Genomic DNA, 17,133 nt, shown 5'->3' with positions numbered 1-17,133 from the left:
CGCAGCTCGCAGGCTGAATTGCAGGCACCCGTCAAGGCGTCCTGACTTCGCCCTCCACCCTCCACCTGTGCGCGCAGCTGGACTCTCCTGCGCCGCGCTCGGCACCTCCACCCCCCCACGGAGGGCGCTGGAGGAGCTGAGCCAGGAACTCCGCTCAAGCTCCCGAGGGGCGCCCCCCTTGGGCCACCTCGCCTCGGCCTCTCTGTTCAGACCCAGGCGCGCCCCGAGGCTCCAGGGCCCGGCCGGCACCTGCGCCCTCTAGGAGTGGACCTGGCCCCCTCACCCCTGCGACCCCCGAGGGCCCTGATGCCCCGGAGGCCCTCTTTCCTCTACGGTCCCTCGCCCTGGTGTCCCCCTCCCCTGCAGACCCACTCCTCTGAGGTCGCCCTCCCCTGGGGGCCCCTCTCCCCCTGCAGCCCCTACATCCCTGTCCCCTGCAGCACGCACGCCCTCCGGCGGCGCCCTCCGGAACACCTGGGCCTGGGGTCAGCGCTGCAGCGAGCCCGGTGCCTCCCCGCCCCGCCCCCAGGCCGCCCCGCCCCCGAGGCCCCGCCCCTGGATGCACCGCCCCCTCCGAGGCCCCGCCCCTGGATGCCCCGCCCCGAGGTCCCCCAGGACGCCCCGCCCCGGGGCCCCGCCCCCTCCGAGGCCCCGCCCCTGGATGCCCCGCCCCGAGGTCCCCCCCAGGACGCCCCGCCCCGAGGCCCCCGCCCCCTCCGAGGCCCCGCCCCGAGGTCCCTCAGGACGCCCCGCCCCCGAATGCCCCGCCCCCTCCGAGGCCCCGCCCCTGGATGCCCCGCCCCGAGGTCCCCCCAGGACGCCCCGCCCCCGAATGCCCCGCCCCCTCCGAGCCCCCGCCTCTGGATGTCCCGCCCCGAGGTCCCCCAGGACGCCCCGCCCCCGAATGCCCCGCCCCCTCCGAGGCCCCGCCTCTGGATGCCCCGCCCCGAGGTCCCCCAGGACGCCCCGCCCCCCGAATGCCCCGCCCCCTCCGAGGCCCCGCCCCTGGATGCCCCGCCCCGAGGCCCCCCCAGGACGCCCCGATCCGAGGCCCCGCCCCCTCCGAGGCCCCGCCCCTGGATGCCCCGCCCCGAGGTCCCTCCAGGACGCCTCGCCCGGAGGCCCCGCCCCCCCGGCCGGGGACACGTCCGCGCTGCGCGGAGGGCGGCAGGCAGAGGCCGGTGGACTGGCGCCGGGGGCAGCCTCCTCGGGCGGGCGGACGGAGGAGGTGGGCCTGGCCGCGGCCTCCCTGCCCTGCGAGCCGCCGCCCGGGAGAGCGGAGCCGCGGGGCCGGCGGGGGCGGGGGGGTGACCCGGCCACGTGCGGGAGCTGTCCGCTCGCCTCCTGCTGGCCGCCGGAGGGGTGAGGGGAGACACCCAGCTCCTCCGGGGCCGCCCCTCCCCACCTTTTCTTTGCCATTTTTTTTTCAGGTTGGAGGCATCGGCCACTCCTCGGACCTTGACCTGGGGCCTGGGAGGAGGCAAAACACAGTGGCCAGGCTCTGACCACCTGACCACCTTCCTGGGTGCTGGAGTCTGGGCGTCCACGCCAGGACTCTCCCTTTGTAAGTTGTGGGCTCCCCGACGGTGCTATGGGGGCGGAGGAGTCTAAGGTACGCAGTGGCACCCCCGAGGGTCCCCACCTTGGCGAGTGTCTCCGGGCAGCGCAGCCCCGGCTCCTGCTACAGGCTGTGACCCTGCGGTGGGGGCCTGGAGAGTGAGGCCCTCAGGAGCTCAGTGCTGGGCCCCTCCCCAGTTTCCAGTGGCTCTGTCCAACCAGGATGGCCTGAGAGCCACAAGCTAGTCTCCATCAGTTAGGAATGCTTACAGCCGTGCGGGACAGGAACCCAAGCTTGAACAGGTGGGGGGCTGACTCTTCTCACCAAGAAGCCCAGGGCTGGGTAATTGGTGTGGATTTAGAGACGTAACACCATGAGGGCAGGTGTTGCATGGATATCCCGGTTGCAAGGTGGCTGCTGCAGTTCCCGCCATCGCACCAGGGCAGGAAGAAAGAGGTGGCTACAATTTCTTTGGTGAAAAGAAGAAAGCCCCAGCTCCTACTACACCCCAGCACTTTGCCCTCACCGGGCTGACATGGGAAGGCAGGGGCCAGGGTGTGACGCTTGCCTTGCTCGGGGTGGGACATTGCAGCCTGGAACAGGATGGGGATTGTGCCCACAGGCAGCAGAGGGGCATGTTAGGTAGACAGCCAACAGAGTTGGCCCAGAGCCCCTCTCCCAGATACCTGGGAAAGCACAGCCCACACTCAGCGGACGCTCGGCCTCCCTGGGGCCTGTGCACAGCCACTGACCTGAGTGGCTGCTGTAAAGCAGGTGCTCCCACCTGCCAGGCAGGCCTTGTGGCTCTGAGCCAAGCTCCCTTCCTGCCTCCCTTGGCCTGACATTGGGAAAGAGACAGACATGGGGGCACGGCAGGAGTTTAAGAACTGCCAGGTCTCATGAGTTTCTGGATTGGTCTCTTGCTGTTTAGTGGCCCGCCGCGCCTTTAAGCCTCTCCACGATTCTGTGGGAGGGGGTCCCTAGATGAGAGACCCCTGGACTCCCAGCAGACCCAGGTGCCCGCAGGCTGCAGCTTCTCCTACAGGCCTGGGGGGGAGGGGCTGCCTCCCCCAGGCCTCCCTGACCAGCCAGACAGGCCGTACCAGCCACTGCCCCATCCCTTGCCGTCCCAGCCTCTGGAGAAGCTCTGGGCCTTATCTGTCAGGAATGGGAGGGAAGGAAGTCAGTTATCAGGTCAGGGACTCACAGTGCCCTGGTGTCTGTGTCCTGGCCAGCTGGAAGCAGTCTCTCACATTCCTGAGGGCAGGGCTGGCGGGCTCGCAGCCTCCCTAGGTTGGAATTCCTGCTCTGCCTCTCCCAGTGTGACCTGAGGCAAGTGGCGTGACCATGTGGCATCCTGGTCCCCTGTAAGCCAGGTAGAAGATGCAAGGAGAGGAGCCAGCCCACTGTGGCACCCATCCCGCCCCTGCTGCGACCCCCAGGCAACCCCACGCGGAGCCCCAACCGCCCACCCGGGCCAGGTCGCCTGCCTCAGTGTCCCTGCCCGTGGGTGCCGCAGCACACCTTCTGCCTCTCGCTGTAGCTCCTGCAGCATGCAGCCCCAGGACAGCGGCATCCAGTACAGCCGGTGGGATGACGGCAGCCGGGATGCAGTCCATGTGGCGGCTGTGGCCAGCACAGGGGAGGCCTCGAGCTGGGAGAGGTGAGAGCCCCCAGATCCGTGGGAGGAGCCCTCCACCGCCTTGTCCCTCCTGGCGGTTTCCATGCTGCGGGTCCCCCCACCCCAGTCCCCCCAGCAAACCCGGGGCTGCCACCTCTGTGCGTCTTCCCTCCTCTGGGTCCACCTGCCCTGGGCCCCGCTCCCCTCCAGCCTAGCCCCCGGTCCACCTGGGGCTCATGTGCCGGCGGTTCTCTCTCTAGGATCTCCCGGAAGCTGTGCTCAGGCAAGCTGGGTATCAGCATGAAGGTGCTGGGCGGACTGGCCCTCTTCTGGGTCGTCTTCATCCTGGGCTATATCACCGGCTACTACGTGCACAAGTGCAAATAAGGCCGCCGGCACGCACGCTCGGGGCTGGCTGCCTGTGCTTGGGGACGTGGGCTTGGACGGACACTCCGTACACCAGAACCCCCTTTGTATACACAGAACCTCATATACATGGATCCTCGTGTACACAAGACTCTTCTCTGTACACACAGACTCAACCCCGACTACACATAGAGACCCCAGGGGCAGACAGCACACTCTGGCCACCGCAGGGACACATGGGCACATGCCTGGCACAGGCAGCCAGCTGGGGGGACACATGGCCGGGAGACTTGGGCCAGCCTGAGCCAGGGCTGCAGGACACTCCAGGCTGGACTCAGGGCCCCTAGAGACCCTGCTGAGAAGGCCCAGGCCTGGCAGCTCCAGGTGGGGGGTCCTCCCTGCGTGGCCCTGGCTGGGTCCCTACCCTTTCTGGGCTCTCTGGCTCCTGCAAGGATGACTCTGGGGAAAGGTTGCGCGTGTCCCTCTGTCCACCCATCCTGGGCAGGGTGGGGAGTGGGACCTTGGCCCTGTCTGGGACTCACCACCACATCTTCCTTGCAGTGAAGGGGGGTACGGTTGTTCCTGAGGTGCCCCCTCGAGGCAGCTGGTCCCCCACTATGCCCTGAGGGAGTCTGTGTGCCAAGGCAGCCATTAAAAGTCTGTTGATTGAAAGATGGGTGAGGCCTCTTCCACGGGGCCCCCAGGTGCCTGCCCCGTGCAAGGCCCAAGGTGGGGCAGTTGGCGGGCATGGGAGGCTGCTGGGAAGGGCCTGTCCTCCCTCCCACTTGGCTCTGCGCCTTGGAATGTGTTTCTGCCTGGCTGGGCCCTCTTGTGGGAAGGGAGCCCCTGGGGGCAGGCCTGAGGACTGGCAGGTGGTGGGACCTGTTCGTGTCTCCCCTGACCTGGACAGGGCCTCCGGGCTCAGGGCTGCAGGCCCTCCTGGGCCGCATGCACACCCCCACCTACCCACCACAAGCTCACATCTCAGGCCCCGTAGACCCTTGCCAGAAACACTTAGCAGAGGGCTTTCTCCCCTAGGACTGAGGGCAGGAGCTGAGGGACAATCACTGTCCTCATGGGGCCTGGGATCGGAGGTCATGTGGCAGACCTGCATATCAGAGGCCAAGCTGGCAGGGGAGGAGAGAGACCCCACAAGGCTGGCCTGCCCGGTAGAGAGGGCTGCACCACCCAGGTGATTCCTCGCTCTGTCCACGGGGCAGGAGTGGCACCTGGTGGGCCTGTCCTGGGTTAGGGTCTGCTGTGGGGTGGGGACGAGGGAAGCCAGTTAAGGGGCATTGGCAGAGGGTTTGGCCCGGCTAGCCCTAGTCTCTGGGCCTCAGTGCCTGTCTCCAAAAAGACCTACCTCCTAGCCCCGAGTGGCCATCCTCCAGGAGGGAGGGGTGCTGGCCGACCCACGTGTGGCCGGCCTTAGCTTGGTGCCCTGCTGGAGCCAACACAGGGCGGGTGCTGGGTGGGGGGCCTCCACGGACTCTAGGACGTTGGCGTCTACTCCTGAGGTGCAGGGCCTGGGCCTCATCAAGACTGGGTGCGGCCTCTGCCAAGAGCCGGGTCAGGGCGCTGTGCAGAAAAGAGGGCCCCTGGCTGCTGCCTGCACACCACTTCTCTCTCAGGCTATTCTGGCCTCCCTGACTTCCAGAATGCCTCGCGGGCTTCAGGGTCACAGTCCCTGAGCAGCCCCTGGGCAGGATGGAGTAAGTCCACTGATGGAAGGTCAGATGGGAATGGCTGGAGGCAAGGTGAAGAGGCAGAGGGAGAGGGGGGCTGGTGCAGCCAGCACGTGTGGCCCATGCAGGAGGAGCACTCAGGGGAGTGTGGGTGGGGGGCAGCCAGCAGGTGTGACCCATGGAGGAGCACCCTGGGGAGCTGGGGGCGGGCAGAGAGCAGGTGTGGCCCCTGCAGGAGGAGTACTCTGGGGAGCTGGGGGGTGGGGTGGGGGGTGGGCAGCCAGCCTGAGGAGGGCATGTGGTGTCCTCAGAGACCCTTTGGCTCAGTACAGCACTGCTCAGTAATCCCTGCAGGCCCTCACCCACCCATCCTCCCTGGGTTGGGGCAGGGAGGAACAGCATGGGAACAGCATGTCCCACGGGAACAGCAGACAAGGGGATCTGGGTCTGGCCTTCAGGTTCTGCGCGCCGATGTCCAGCCAGTGTCCGGATGGAGTTGGCTGCACCAGCCCAGTCGTCGTGGATGTGCCTTGTCCCCATCCGTGGGCTCTGCCAGCAGCTCAGCCTGTGTGGGGAGGCTGTGGGCAGAGGCCCTGGGGGTACACACCACCTCCTTGTGAGCTGCCTCCACCAGATGTGGCCCCCAGGCCCTGGCCAGGAAGTGGGACGGCACCCTGCTGAGATGTGGGGCAGCCTCCCTTCCCACAGAAGACTCAGGAATGAGACCTGCTAGGGGCAGGTGTCTCTGGGAGGGGATCCACCTCCCGCACCAGGCCTGGAGGGTCCTGCAGCCTCTCTGGGCCCAGCCTGTGTGATAGTTCAGTGCCTCTTGCTTTTTGCCGACAAGATCTGGGTTGGGAAGAGGGTTCGTTCAGGTCCTTTGTTTTCCCATAGACTACCCTGAAATAATGGCAGGAGGGGATTCACCAGGGAGGAGTGGAAATGTTCTTATGAAATGACTTTTATTAGAAGGTCAGGCCGGCAAGAATGTCAGGGTTTATCAAAGGGATGGCTGGCAGCAGAGACCAAGGATGTCTGGTTTCCCAAGGTAAGTTCAACACATCTGTGCACCGCACACAGGGTTCAACACAGGGTTGAGCCGTCTGGCTACAGGGCTCCAGCCACAGCACCCACAGCAGTCAGCACCGAGTGCCCGGGGCTCATGAGAGGACAAGCCAGAGGCACCAGCCAGATGTTCAGTAGGGTTGTGGTTAACAGAACGAGGAAAAGCCACCATCTGGTTCACGTACTTCAGCCCAGCCACCACCTTCAGGGACAGAGGGGAAGGCCTGGGGATGTCCAGAGAGCGAGGTTGGGGTCTCAAGGCAGCCGTGCAGTGTCCTACAGAGCGGGTTGGCTGAGCTCTGGGAGAACCATGTGCCTTTGTCAGTGAGCCCCCATATGTCTGGTTTCAGTGGCTAAAAGCGTGGGTTCAGTGGCCGCTTGCAAATGCTCCCCAAATCCACAGAACACACAGCCTGACTTTCGCAGGTCACAGAAGGTGACAAAGACGGAGACATTAAATAAAAAGTCTGTGAGTCCGTAAAAACCACCTGAGTGGCTGGCTGGCCGGTGCCTGTATGCAAGCACGTGCAGACTCACACAGACGGATACACACAGCTTGTCCGAGACATTCAAAACCGGAAGTAACCTAAAACACAAAATGCTCAAGAACCGTTCACCTGGCACCCGCTTTGTGGTCGCCAGCTCCAAACTTGGCCTCCCACAGCCCCTGCCCATCTGTCCTTTAGCCAGATGCTGACAGAACAGTCTGGCTTGTGCGTGGAAGCCCGTTCTGCAACAGGGAACCATGGGCTTGGCCTGAGCTGCGTGTTCTGCTGTCTGCTCCTCCCCACGGTGCCAGTGTACACGAGCACAGCCCTGCTCCTCCCCTGGGGCCCAAGGAGGGGATGCTGTGGCTCTACCCCTAACATATCCAACCGTAATATTAAGGAAAAAAAAATGCTTCCACCAATTTTAAAGTCACCTAAAAAATATTCTTTTCATAAAAAGATGACGATTTGCGGCAAGGTAGGAACATGACATCACTCCACATCTGTAGGCTGTACCACTGGTGTGGTGTGGTTTTAAAAGATGCCGTATTGTAGAAAAGTAATGGTATAGCTCAGCGAAATGTGTGTTCTTTAGCTTCCCAGGGTACAGCTGACTATCCAAGCCAATTAGTGTTTTTTCCCCTGAATAAAGGTATTTGCTATATCCACATCATCTCAGAACGTTTTGAACAGTTAATTCCGGTATTTGAATAATTTCGTAAAGCGTTAGTAATCAATTTGGTGCTGGAAAGGGAAAATGATTCAAGCCCAGGATAATGTGGTGTCACTGCAACGGGAGAGAACTGTCTGGACGATCAAAGAGCCAACGCGTGCACCTTGAGAACCACCGGGGTGAAAATGTGATGCGTAACTTGATGTCACCACAAGAGGCACAGCTGAGGACACGCGTGGCAGTGGCGGACATGCTGCCTGGGGCTCAGCGGATCACGGTCATGTGGGGAGCAGCACAGCCCAAGTCCGTCTTGGAGGGGTACACCACTCTCAGGTGCCCGTCCTCATCCAGCACCCGGACCTGCTCCACCACCAGCGGGGCACTGCCGTCCTTTTCGGCACTTGGGCTTGTGCTGGGACCCAGAGGTGGTCCAGAAACTGCATCAGCTTCAGGATCTGAAAGGGATCCGTCCTCTTTATTTTCTAGAGTGTACTTGTTGATTTCTGCCATTTTCTGCAAATGAACAATATGGTTTTAGGGGCAACTGGGGAAGACAAAGGCAGCCTGCAAGGGGCAGCAGGGGGGCGTGTCCGTCCCGCATGGCCGGAGCACTGACTGGGCGAGAGGTAGAGGCTGACTCACCAGCACGAGGGCATCCATTATCTCTTTACAGGTCTGTAGACTTGTAGCACTTGTTACTTCCAAAAACAGATCAGAAGTTGTTTTCTTAATCTTAAAGAAAGAGGGTTTCAGAGAAGAATAAAATTACTGAAAACATCAACAAGTGTTCTGAGGAGAAACCTATAAAACGGTACCCTGCAAACCAAGACTGTCCCCTTCCCCAACTGAGGCAGAGGCTGGAATGCACATGCAGTGACACACGGTACAGCACCGCATATGACAGGAACAGGAACTCCGGAGACTGGGAGCCTGTGAGCCACAAGGGCTCGGGGACCGCACCTCAGGCATGCGGACAAGATGTATGTATGTCATAATGGGGTAGATGCTGTGTTCACTCAGCAGGTGGAACAGCCCCAGACACAGGGACATGCATAGGCTCTGCCCTACCTTTGTCTTCTCGCTGTTGGTTATCGGTGGGAAAGAAATCACGTCACCATCAGCATCCACGAGGCAGGGGTAATTCTCCTTCCCATCCAGTAAGTGCAGATACCTGTGCGGGAAGAAACAGGAGAGGCCTAACTATGGGAAGATAGGCCTATGGGTTAACAGGACAAATGAGTGGAAGATCAGGGCATGTCCATGAGCTCGGCAAGAAGATGTACTAAAGCCTGTGCTTATGTGGGCCTGGCAGCGTGGCAGGGCACCTGAACCCCACCTGAGCCGCTGGTGATGGGGACAAAACGCTGTGGCCCTGACGGCTTTCCTGTCATCAGGGTGACCACACTGCCCGCCCCCCCGCCCTCTCCCTGTGCACATGGTGTGGGCAGAGGGATGACTGTCCCTCCTGATCAAGGGCCTATGTGCCTAAGAAAGCCTGTTCTCCCCAAAGCAGTTTCTGAGCCCCGGCTCCACCAAGAGCAAAGCCCGTGTGGCTCAGTTCCTTTTATTCCACCTGAGACTCCCTGACAGCATAGGGAATGAAGTCTGGGAGATGTTTCAAACACTCATAGGGAAATGTTTTCAAGTTATGGCAGCCGGTGGGTAAACGGAGGCTGGTAGGCAGGCCTCCCGCCGTGGGGTGAGTGCAGCAGCCAGAGAGGAGGCCCCCAACCTGTGGAGGCCTGAGACGTTCTGTCTTTTCTTCTGCTTCCTATGCTCCTCAGCCTCTAGCTGCAACTGCCGCACCAGGTCCTTGGCCTTGACTTCTTTGCGCCCCAAGGGGACAATCTAGGGGGTGATGGAAACAAGTTTCCGTTAGGGCTGCAGCCAGGACATGCTGGTCCACTGCTCATCTGGCCACCAACATGGTGTCCCACCCAATCCCTGTGACAGTGGTATGAGCACATGAGGCCCCCAGAGGCCCCTCAGGGTCCTGACTGCCACACACACCAGTCCTCTGGGAACTGACTAATCTTCAACCCGCCATGGGCAACGGTGGCTCCCAGGCCTGTGGCCCCCGGACGGCCCAGCAGCTAGTGCTGGTCAAGCCAGGCATTCCACACGATGGCCACAGGGAGTAACAGACCGTGGCGGGACTTCGACAAACCAGGCTCGTCAACTCCAGTGAGGGGTTTTGCAATTGGGACATAAACCAGTGTTTGGTGAAACGGGAGCAAATGAAGAAAACCACTTCCAAATCATCACCTTCTCTGACGAATTTACTTTCAAATGAACCGTGAATACAACCGGCTTTTGGCCTGATGTTCTTGCCAGGGACAGCATCAGATGCTGCCTCAGAGAGCGCGCACCAACCCCAGCATGTGCACATTGCTGAAGAATGCAAAAAGAACAGGTACGAACGGAGGGAGGGGTATGCGGCATCACCTTGAGGTCTTGCGGCGGGCGGGCGGTGTAGACCAGGGGCCCACGCACGGCCCGGAGGTCGTGGGTTGCGATGGTGGCCGCTGTTCTCTTCTCACAGATGTCCTCGTGGAGCTTTGTCTGCAACGTGAGACCTGGGGAGCTCATGCCCAAGCACCGCACCCTGCCCCCTCGACCTCCCCACCCCAAAATGCATCTTGTGGAACTGCCACTGGAAAACTCTCTTATCTGTTCAGGGACAGAATTTCTTTCTCTAACAGAGGATCTGAGACTTCAAAGAACCCTTCCTGAACTAAAATTTATGACCGAATAAACAAAAGCAGGACTTAAAAAGAAAAATCTCCCCTGCATGTTTTTCTTCAAAAACACTGACGTTTGAGTGTGTTCAGCACTCCTGGCTGGGAGTGCGCTTTGCTTCCTGAAGCAGCGTTGTCCCCACAGGGGCACACTGGTGGGTTTTTAAACATCAACGATGTGGCTTCTACTTTAAAAGCGGACAGACTGGGCAGTCCCTGTGGCTCAGCAATTTAGCGCCGCCTTCAGCCCAGGGTGTGACCCTGGAGACCCTGGATCGAGTCCCATGTCGGGCTCCTTGCATGGAGCCTGCTTCTCCCTCTGCCTGTGTCTCTGCCTCTCTCTCTGCCTCTCTCATGAATAAATAAAATCTTAAAAAAAAGAAAAAAAAGGCGGGCAGACTGCACAGAAAAATGAATCCAGATTCGTTGAACTAAGATCCACAAGAAACTGAAGTCACAGGACAGCAGCTGGCAGGAGCTGGCAATGTTAATACTGCCTTGTCAGAAACTAATTCATTACGGAAACCAGAAAATGCCCCAAGACGTCAGCAACTTGGGAAACACTGGTCTCTCGTGGAACAAAGCTGACCTCAGAAACAAGGCAGGACTGCAGGGGTGCCCACCCCCATGGGCAGCCCCGGGACTGAGGCCCAGGTCTCACCTGCACTGGGTACACGTGCCGCTGGCACCACCCACACCTGCACTGGAGCCAGGTCCTGCTCGGCCTCCCACATCCCAGGTGTGGAGGGGCGGTGGGCAGTGGGACAGTGAACCAGCGGTCCCTCACTCTGCTCACCCCGCCCCCCCCCCCGCCCTGGGCCGCGAACACCCACCTGGGATGTGAGGAACCGTCTGAGCGCATTCCCAGCCTGCAGGTCCATGCCTCTCACGACAGCCCCCACAATGAATGGCCGGACATCCTTGACTGCGGCGTTGACATGCACGGTCAGCGGGGTGGGGTTCTCAGACACATGCAGGACGCGGAGCAGCAGCCTGCTGGTGCTGCCCACCTCCTCCTCCTCAGCCCTCACCACTCTCCCTCCTCCGCCTCTCGCGCCGCCTCCTGCGGGCCTCTTCCTTCTCAGGACCGTCTGCCCTGCCCTTGCCCCGCCCGCCACCCCGGCCTCCGCTGCGCAGGTACTCCAGGATGGACTTGGTCTGGCAGCCGTGCACCATCTTCTCCAGCCGCCGGTCTGTCAGCTTGTTTCCCCGGAAGTTGACTTCCTTGAGCTTGGGGCAGTCAGCCAGCTCTGCCGGGACCTCGCTGAGCTGGTTGTTGGAGAGGTCCAGCGTCTGGGAGGGAGACAGAGGGCCTATGGTCACACAGCTGTGGGTTGTGCAGCCCCACCCCACTCCACCCCACCCGAGCTGTCCCCAGCTCTGCGAGCAGACTGACCCCCCACTACCACGACCCTGCACCCAAGGGCAATGGCTGCCAACAATCCCCCACGGAACACTAGTCTTCCTCTTTCTGCTCCCTGCAAGTTTCCTTGTGGTGACAACTATCCCAACAGACAAAGGTGACAGAGGAAGGAGCACAGGACAAGGGGAATGTGTAGTTATGAACAGATAAGTACTTGAGATGAGAAACAAGTTCCCCACAAGATGATGCTGAGATTTTTTTTTTTTTAACTAAATGAACTAAAAACAAAGAACACAGGGTGGGTAACAAGTCATATTGAAATATGAAGCCGCAGCAGCAGAATGCACAGCACTCAACTCCATCTGCACGCAAACTGGCAAACTGGCTGTGACGCTGGCCTGGATGCTTGATCCTCCTGACCCAGGAGAGGGCGTAGTGCCTCTGCTGCCTGCACCATAAAGAGGCAGATGAAACCCTATGGCTCATGCAAAAGAACCTGCCGTCAGGATGGGGGCTTTGAAAAAAGGGCATGGCTGGCATTAGTATCGCTGAGATGATTGATGGAAATCATCCAAACAGCCACTTTGTGGGGTCACCTCTTCCAGGGCTGGGCAGGACAGGAGGTGGGTCTGGGGCAGGTCTTCTGCTTCCCCTTTTGGAGCTGTGCTGAAGAGGACAGCCACCCCCCCCACCCCCCCGCCCGAAGAGGTCAGGCTCTGCCTCCTGTCTTCCCAGCACAACCATGCTAGTAGCAGTCTTGGCCCAGACAGCACTGGGCCTCTTTCTCGTTCTCCTGCTGGGCCAGTGGGAAACTCTGGACTGGCTTTGCTGGGCACAGCTAAGACCAGATAGATCTTAGAGCTTCAGTATGGCAGCCTAGAAGAAAGCCTGTTATCTGGTTAGCTGGAATGAGCACAGGGCAGTGGTGTTTGGAAAATGGGAGCAAGGGGCAGTGGCTCGGGGAGAGCTCTGGAGCAGAGGGGGCCTGTGTGAATGATACCTGGTCAATGCAACACCAGTTGGCACCCCCCGCCCCCCAACACACACACAGGTCCAGCGTTCACATTTGGTGGGCTAGGCTGGTGACCAGGCCTGGTCCTGACTGGGATGTAACGGCCCCAACAAAACGGGTGATGGATTTTATCACAAACTTCTGGGAAGAGGGGAGGGGCTCTGATGATCCAGAAGACACCGTGTGCTTTGGCTGCTAGAGAGGACACCAGTCAGACCCCAGTCATGAGTGAAGCTATCCTGTGGCTCAAGGAGCCAGGCTGCTGAGAAGCTGGGCAACCAGAACGCAGAAGGGGTGTCACTGAGGAGCCTCCAAAGGCTACGCCAGAGCCTCGGGAGGGAGGGAGCAACTAGAACAGGCTTCCTTCTCGCACTCGGGACCCGGGACAAAGAAGAGAAGCAAGTAAGCCAGACCTGGCCTTCTGTCTCAGTTACCTCGGGGGACCGAGCGGCCTAAGGGGCTATGGCCATCTCGTGCCTCACCGGGCCTTTCCACTCAAGCGGGATTGGGAGGATGGGGTAGGTGGAGTGTTATCATGGCCCTTCCAGGTCCCCACCATCTGGAGGCTTGTGAATAACAGCCAGCAGCTGGTGTTTTGAGGTCAGGTTTGGGGTAGCCTGTATGGAGCCACGCCTGCACACACCAGCTTTGGTCTGCCACATTGACCAAAGGACCTTGGAGGCTTGAGAACTCCACACTGAGGTAGCCCTCACTGCTGCACGAAACAGGCAGGCCAGGTGGATGCAATGTGCAGGGAGCAGAGGAAGAACCAGGAAGGAGGAGGCTGGAAGGAGGCAGCTGGGGACTGTGCCTGACCGGCTGCCCACCCCAACCACAGTGGCTGACAGCGCAAGCATCCTGGGAGCAGAGGCTTCTTTTAGGGGCAACAATGAGCAAATTATGGACATTTCAGAGCAGTAAGGAGGTGGTAGCAGATTGGAGTTCTAGAAGTTGGGGGTCCTATAAAAACGTGGTCACCTGCAGATCAGGGTATGCGCTGCTCCTGTACAAACCTATGGTTGGTTGGCACTGTGCACCCAGAACAGCAGACTCAGTTGGGTTTCTGTCTAGAAGAGGAATGCTAACGAACAGAGGAGCCTCAGGAGAGGCCCTGAGATAACAGGCAACGTCACTGAGGAGCTGCACTCATGCAGGAGGGCAGGTCTCTGACCACAAGGCTGGGTTTGGATTTTGTCTGCCAACCCCTGAAGGGTAACTGCACATGGAAGGGCGCCCCAGAACCCGTCACCCAGAACCGACACATGTAGACACCCATTTACTCCCTTCCTGCAGGTCGCATGAACATCTGTGACCTGGACTGGACCATCAGCCATCACTGCTGCAGGGCCACGCTGCCGCGGAAGGGGTCCTACAACCCTGGCCTTGTGAATCTGAGACAAACACGCCACCTCCAGGCTGTGCTAGGACTATCTTTATTCCGGTGGGGGTGCAGGGCCCGAGGGGACCCAGACCCCCACCCAGGCACCAAGTGGCCTGCTGCCTCTGCAGCCACTGAGGAAGACACGAAGACGGAAGAAGGGCTTCTAAACTTCAGTGTTTTTGGGTGCTGGACAGAGGTGTTGCATTTGAAGTATAAAGTCTCTGTGAAGCCTGACCACAGGGAACTCTCACCCATGAGTGGCACGGATAGCCAAATGGGTGCAGGGACCAGCAGGGGTGAGAGGAGACCCTGGGGATATCTGTCAGCCCCAGATGGCTGGACAGAGCCCAGTCAGTCACCTGTGACAGGCAGGAGTGACGTGGTGTACCACGGCCTTGGCAGCTGAGCCCCACAGGTGACAGAAACCCAATGGAAGGACACGGCCCCCGGGGAGAAACCCTTCTAAATGCTCCGAGGTCTCCTGTGGGGAGCTAAGCTGAAGGCCCAGACACCAGGAAAACTCCGGAACCGGGCTCAGGGCAGGCAGTTAACCAGTTGGTGAGGTTCAGCTTGGAGAGTACACAGCCGTCTCCTAGTCCTGTGTCACCTGTGGCCAGAGAGGGGAGAGGGTCAGGCCTTCACGGTGGCAGGGTCTGGGGCCACCGCCTGGGGCAGATTCTTGGGGGAGGGCACACTGGGGCACCTGTCTCCTTGCTCGGGAAGTGAGGGGGGGACAAGCAGAGGCCTGTGTGCTGCTACTCAGGTGGCTCCCGCTCCCGGGGAACCACACCTGCGTGAAGCCTCCGCAAGAATGTGGACCGGGCTTCACTCATTTAATTAGCGGGGTGCTAGTTCCAAGCCTTCCCCTTGAGGAGTCCTCCGGCAGTCGAGCTCTCAGGAGCCCTGAGCTGCCATGTAAAGAAGTGGATCAGCCTGCTGGGCAGAGAGAGGTGCCAGCATGTCCTGGAGAGAGCAGCCATCACAACGTTCCAGCTGAACCCAACCCAAGCTCACCGCCAGCTGAATGCTCACTCATGACCGGGCAAGCACAGTGAGGGCTCAGCTGGGCCAGCCCGGGGTGGAGAACCGTCAGCCACAGACAACTGTTGCTGTTTTCAGCCACAAGATGTCGGACATGGTCCTATAGTCACAGTTGGCCCTCTCAGTGCCACCAGCTCCCTGTTCATGGCACTGTGGCCGTCCCCACAAGTCTCCCATGGCCAAGGACACCGGCAGTCCTGCCACGGAACAGAGGAAACCTGTGCTTCTACCTTGGCGCTCATTTTCCCCACACCAGCTGCCTCCCCACAGCACCAGGCAGGACACAAAGCCCCAGCACGTGTGTAGCAACGCTGCTCGCACGGTTCTAGTACCTACTGCTCCTCACAGGGGCATCATTTTAGAAAGGCCCCCTGAGGACACCTAAATCCAAAAGGGATTCCAAGTAGGTCTGGCACCACACTCTGCGCAACACAGACAGGCCTCTTCACGTGGAAGAGATCTGATGGAAGCCTGGAGCTGGCAGCCAGGACGGAGAAGGTGAGGGAGGTCGCAGAGGAGACATTTCCCGAACGATGGTGTCGGGACACAAGGGAGGCCATGTCACCCATGCCTTTACACGTGTTGCGTGCTGCACACGTGGTGCAGAACATGTAAAACAAAACTTAAACATTCTAGATCTGAAGAGAAGAACTGAGTCTGCACTCTCAAGACCTGTACTGAGCCGTGTATCTGGTGCATCGGTCTTCTGGAAAGCCAAGAGGTCCGACACACCTGAAGACGGGGTCAACAGTGCTGCGCTGTCTGTACAAGGTGTCGCACCTCAGCCACAAAGGAAGGCCTCAGGCCCCGGTGACCCCAGTGCCCCGGCAGTCACCCCGACAGCCCCGTCCTGCCACCAAGCAGGCGTCAGTCTGCTGAGCGGCCTCGTCCACTCCTTGTAACTACGGACACACACACGCATGCGCATCCACGCACGCAGCTGCTTGCACACCTACGTCTGTACACACATGTATTTGTAAGATCGGTTGACTATATCTTTAGCGTAATTTCTGCTGGAAATACAACAGTTCCTCAAGCGTCCACACATTTTATTGCTTAAAGAGTCTGCAATAAAAAGGTTGAAAAGTAGGAGGAAGAAGCAATACGAGTCTGCCTTTTTAAGGATGAAATGGGAGGACGCAGGGGAGACAGTGGTGGGCAGGCGGCGCCCCCGGACGGGGTGTGGGACGGGGAGTGGGTCGTGGCCGCCGATTCCCATCCTCCCCACTCCTACTCGGACTCAGTGGGCACCTGCCCCCGCAGAGCATCCCGCTGGGGACCTGGGGAGAGTAAGCAGGCGGCTCCCGCACAGTGGGGTCTAGAGACAGACGCGAAGCATTTGTTGACGACTCTGGGCAGCCGCTTCCAGCCTCGGTGAGGCGGCCGTCGGGGTGGCGGGGGCGGACGGCTGCCCCCCCCCCGCCGCGGCGCCTCTCCGCCCCGGGGCCGCCCCGCCCCCGCCGACCCCCCGCCGACCCCCCGCCGGCCCGCCCGCGGCCCCCGCCGACCTTGAGCGAGGTCAGGTGCGCGACGTCGGGGCTGAGCTCCCGCAGGCAGTTGTCGGCGGCCGCCAGTTCGCTAAGCAGCGGCAGCGCCCCGGGCCGGAAGAGCGCGGCGGGGAAGGAGTCGAGGCGGTTGCCCGTGAGGTTGAGCGTCTGCAGGCGCGGGGCGCAGCGCGGCAGGTCGGCGGGCAGCTCGCGCAGCCGGTTGCCGCTGAGGTTGAGGCTCTGCAGCTGCGGGAGCCCCGGCGGCTCGGCGGGGCCCAGGCCCTGGCCCGGCGGCAGCGCCTCCAGCGCGTTGCCCGACAGGTCGAGCACGCGCAGCGCGGGCAGCGGGCCGAGCTCGGGGCTCAGGCCGGGCCCCAGCGCGTTGCGCCGCAGCACGAGGCTGTGCAGCTGCGGGAGGCCCTGCGCCAGCCCCGGGCCCGGCTCCCGCAGGCTCCCGCAGCCGCTCACCTCCAGGTAGTGCAGCAGCGGCAGCGTGAAGAGCCGCGGCGGCAGCCGCCCGCCCGCCTCGCGCACCCGCTGCTCCAGCCCCGGCCCCGTCAGCAACAGCTCCCGCCGCCGCTCGCGCTCCGCCAGCTCCAGCTCCGGCCAGGCCTCGGGCGCGGGGGCCGCCGCCGCCGCCGCCATCATCGCGCCG

At 61.0% G+C, this 17,133-nt stretch overlaps 2 protein-coding genes across 2 annotated transcripts; one reads left to right on the top strand and one right to left on the bottom strand.

Moving 5' to 3' along the window:
- The first annotated feature begins 1,117 nt into the window (after nucleotides 1-1,117).
- Nucleotides 1,118-4,217, top strand: SMIM1 (small integral membrane protein 1 (Vel blood group)). Its single transcript, XM_055306296.1, has 4 exons — nucleotides 1,118-1,228; nucleotides 1,431-1,564; nucleotides 3,102-3,221; nucleotides 3,440-4,217. The coding sequence occupies exons 3-4, from the start codon at nucleotides 3,112-3,114 to the stop codon at nucleotides 3,564-3,566; spliced, it is 237 nt and encodes a 78-aa protein (XP_055162271.1). The 5' UTR covers nucleotides 1,118-1,228; nucleotides 1,431-1,564; nucleotides 3,102-3,111; the 3' UTR covers nucleotides 3,567-4,217.
- A 1,954-nt stretch (nucleotides 4,218-6,171) lies between these two features.
- Nucleotides 6,172-17,133, bottom strand: LRRC47 (leucine rich repeat containing 47). Its single transcript, XM_055306632.1, is given in 8 exon segments — nucleotides 6,172-7,969; nucleotides 8,099-8,188; nucleotides 8,525-8,627; nucleotides 9,189-9,304; nucleotides 9,902-10,018; nucleotides 11,028-11,216; nucleotides 11,218-11,487; nucleotides 16,500-17,133. Coding segments are annotated over 8 exon segments (1,761 nt in total). The 5' UTR covers nucleotides 17,127-17,133; the 3' UTR covers nucleotides 6,172-7,720.

This window comes from Nyctereutes procyonoides, unplaced genomic scaffold, assembly GCF_905146905.1.
Source record: "Nyctereutes procyonoides isolate TBG_1078 unplaced genomic scaffold, NYPRO_anot_genome, whole genome shotgun sequence".
NCBI lineage: Eukaryota > Metazoa > Chordata > Mammalia > Carnivora > Canidae > Nyctereutes > Nyctereutes procyonoides.
This window is presented reverse-complemented; position numbering and strand designations above follow the sequence as displayed.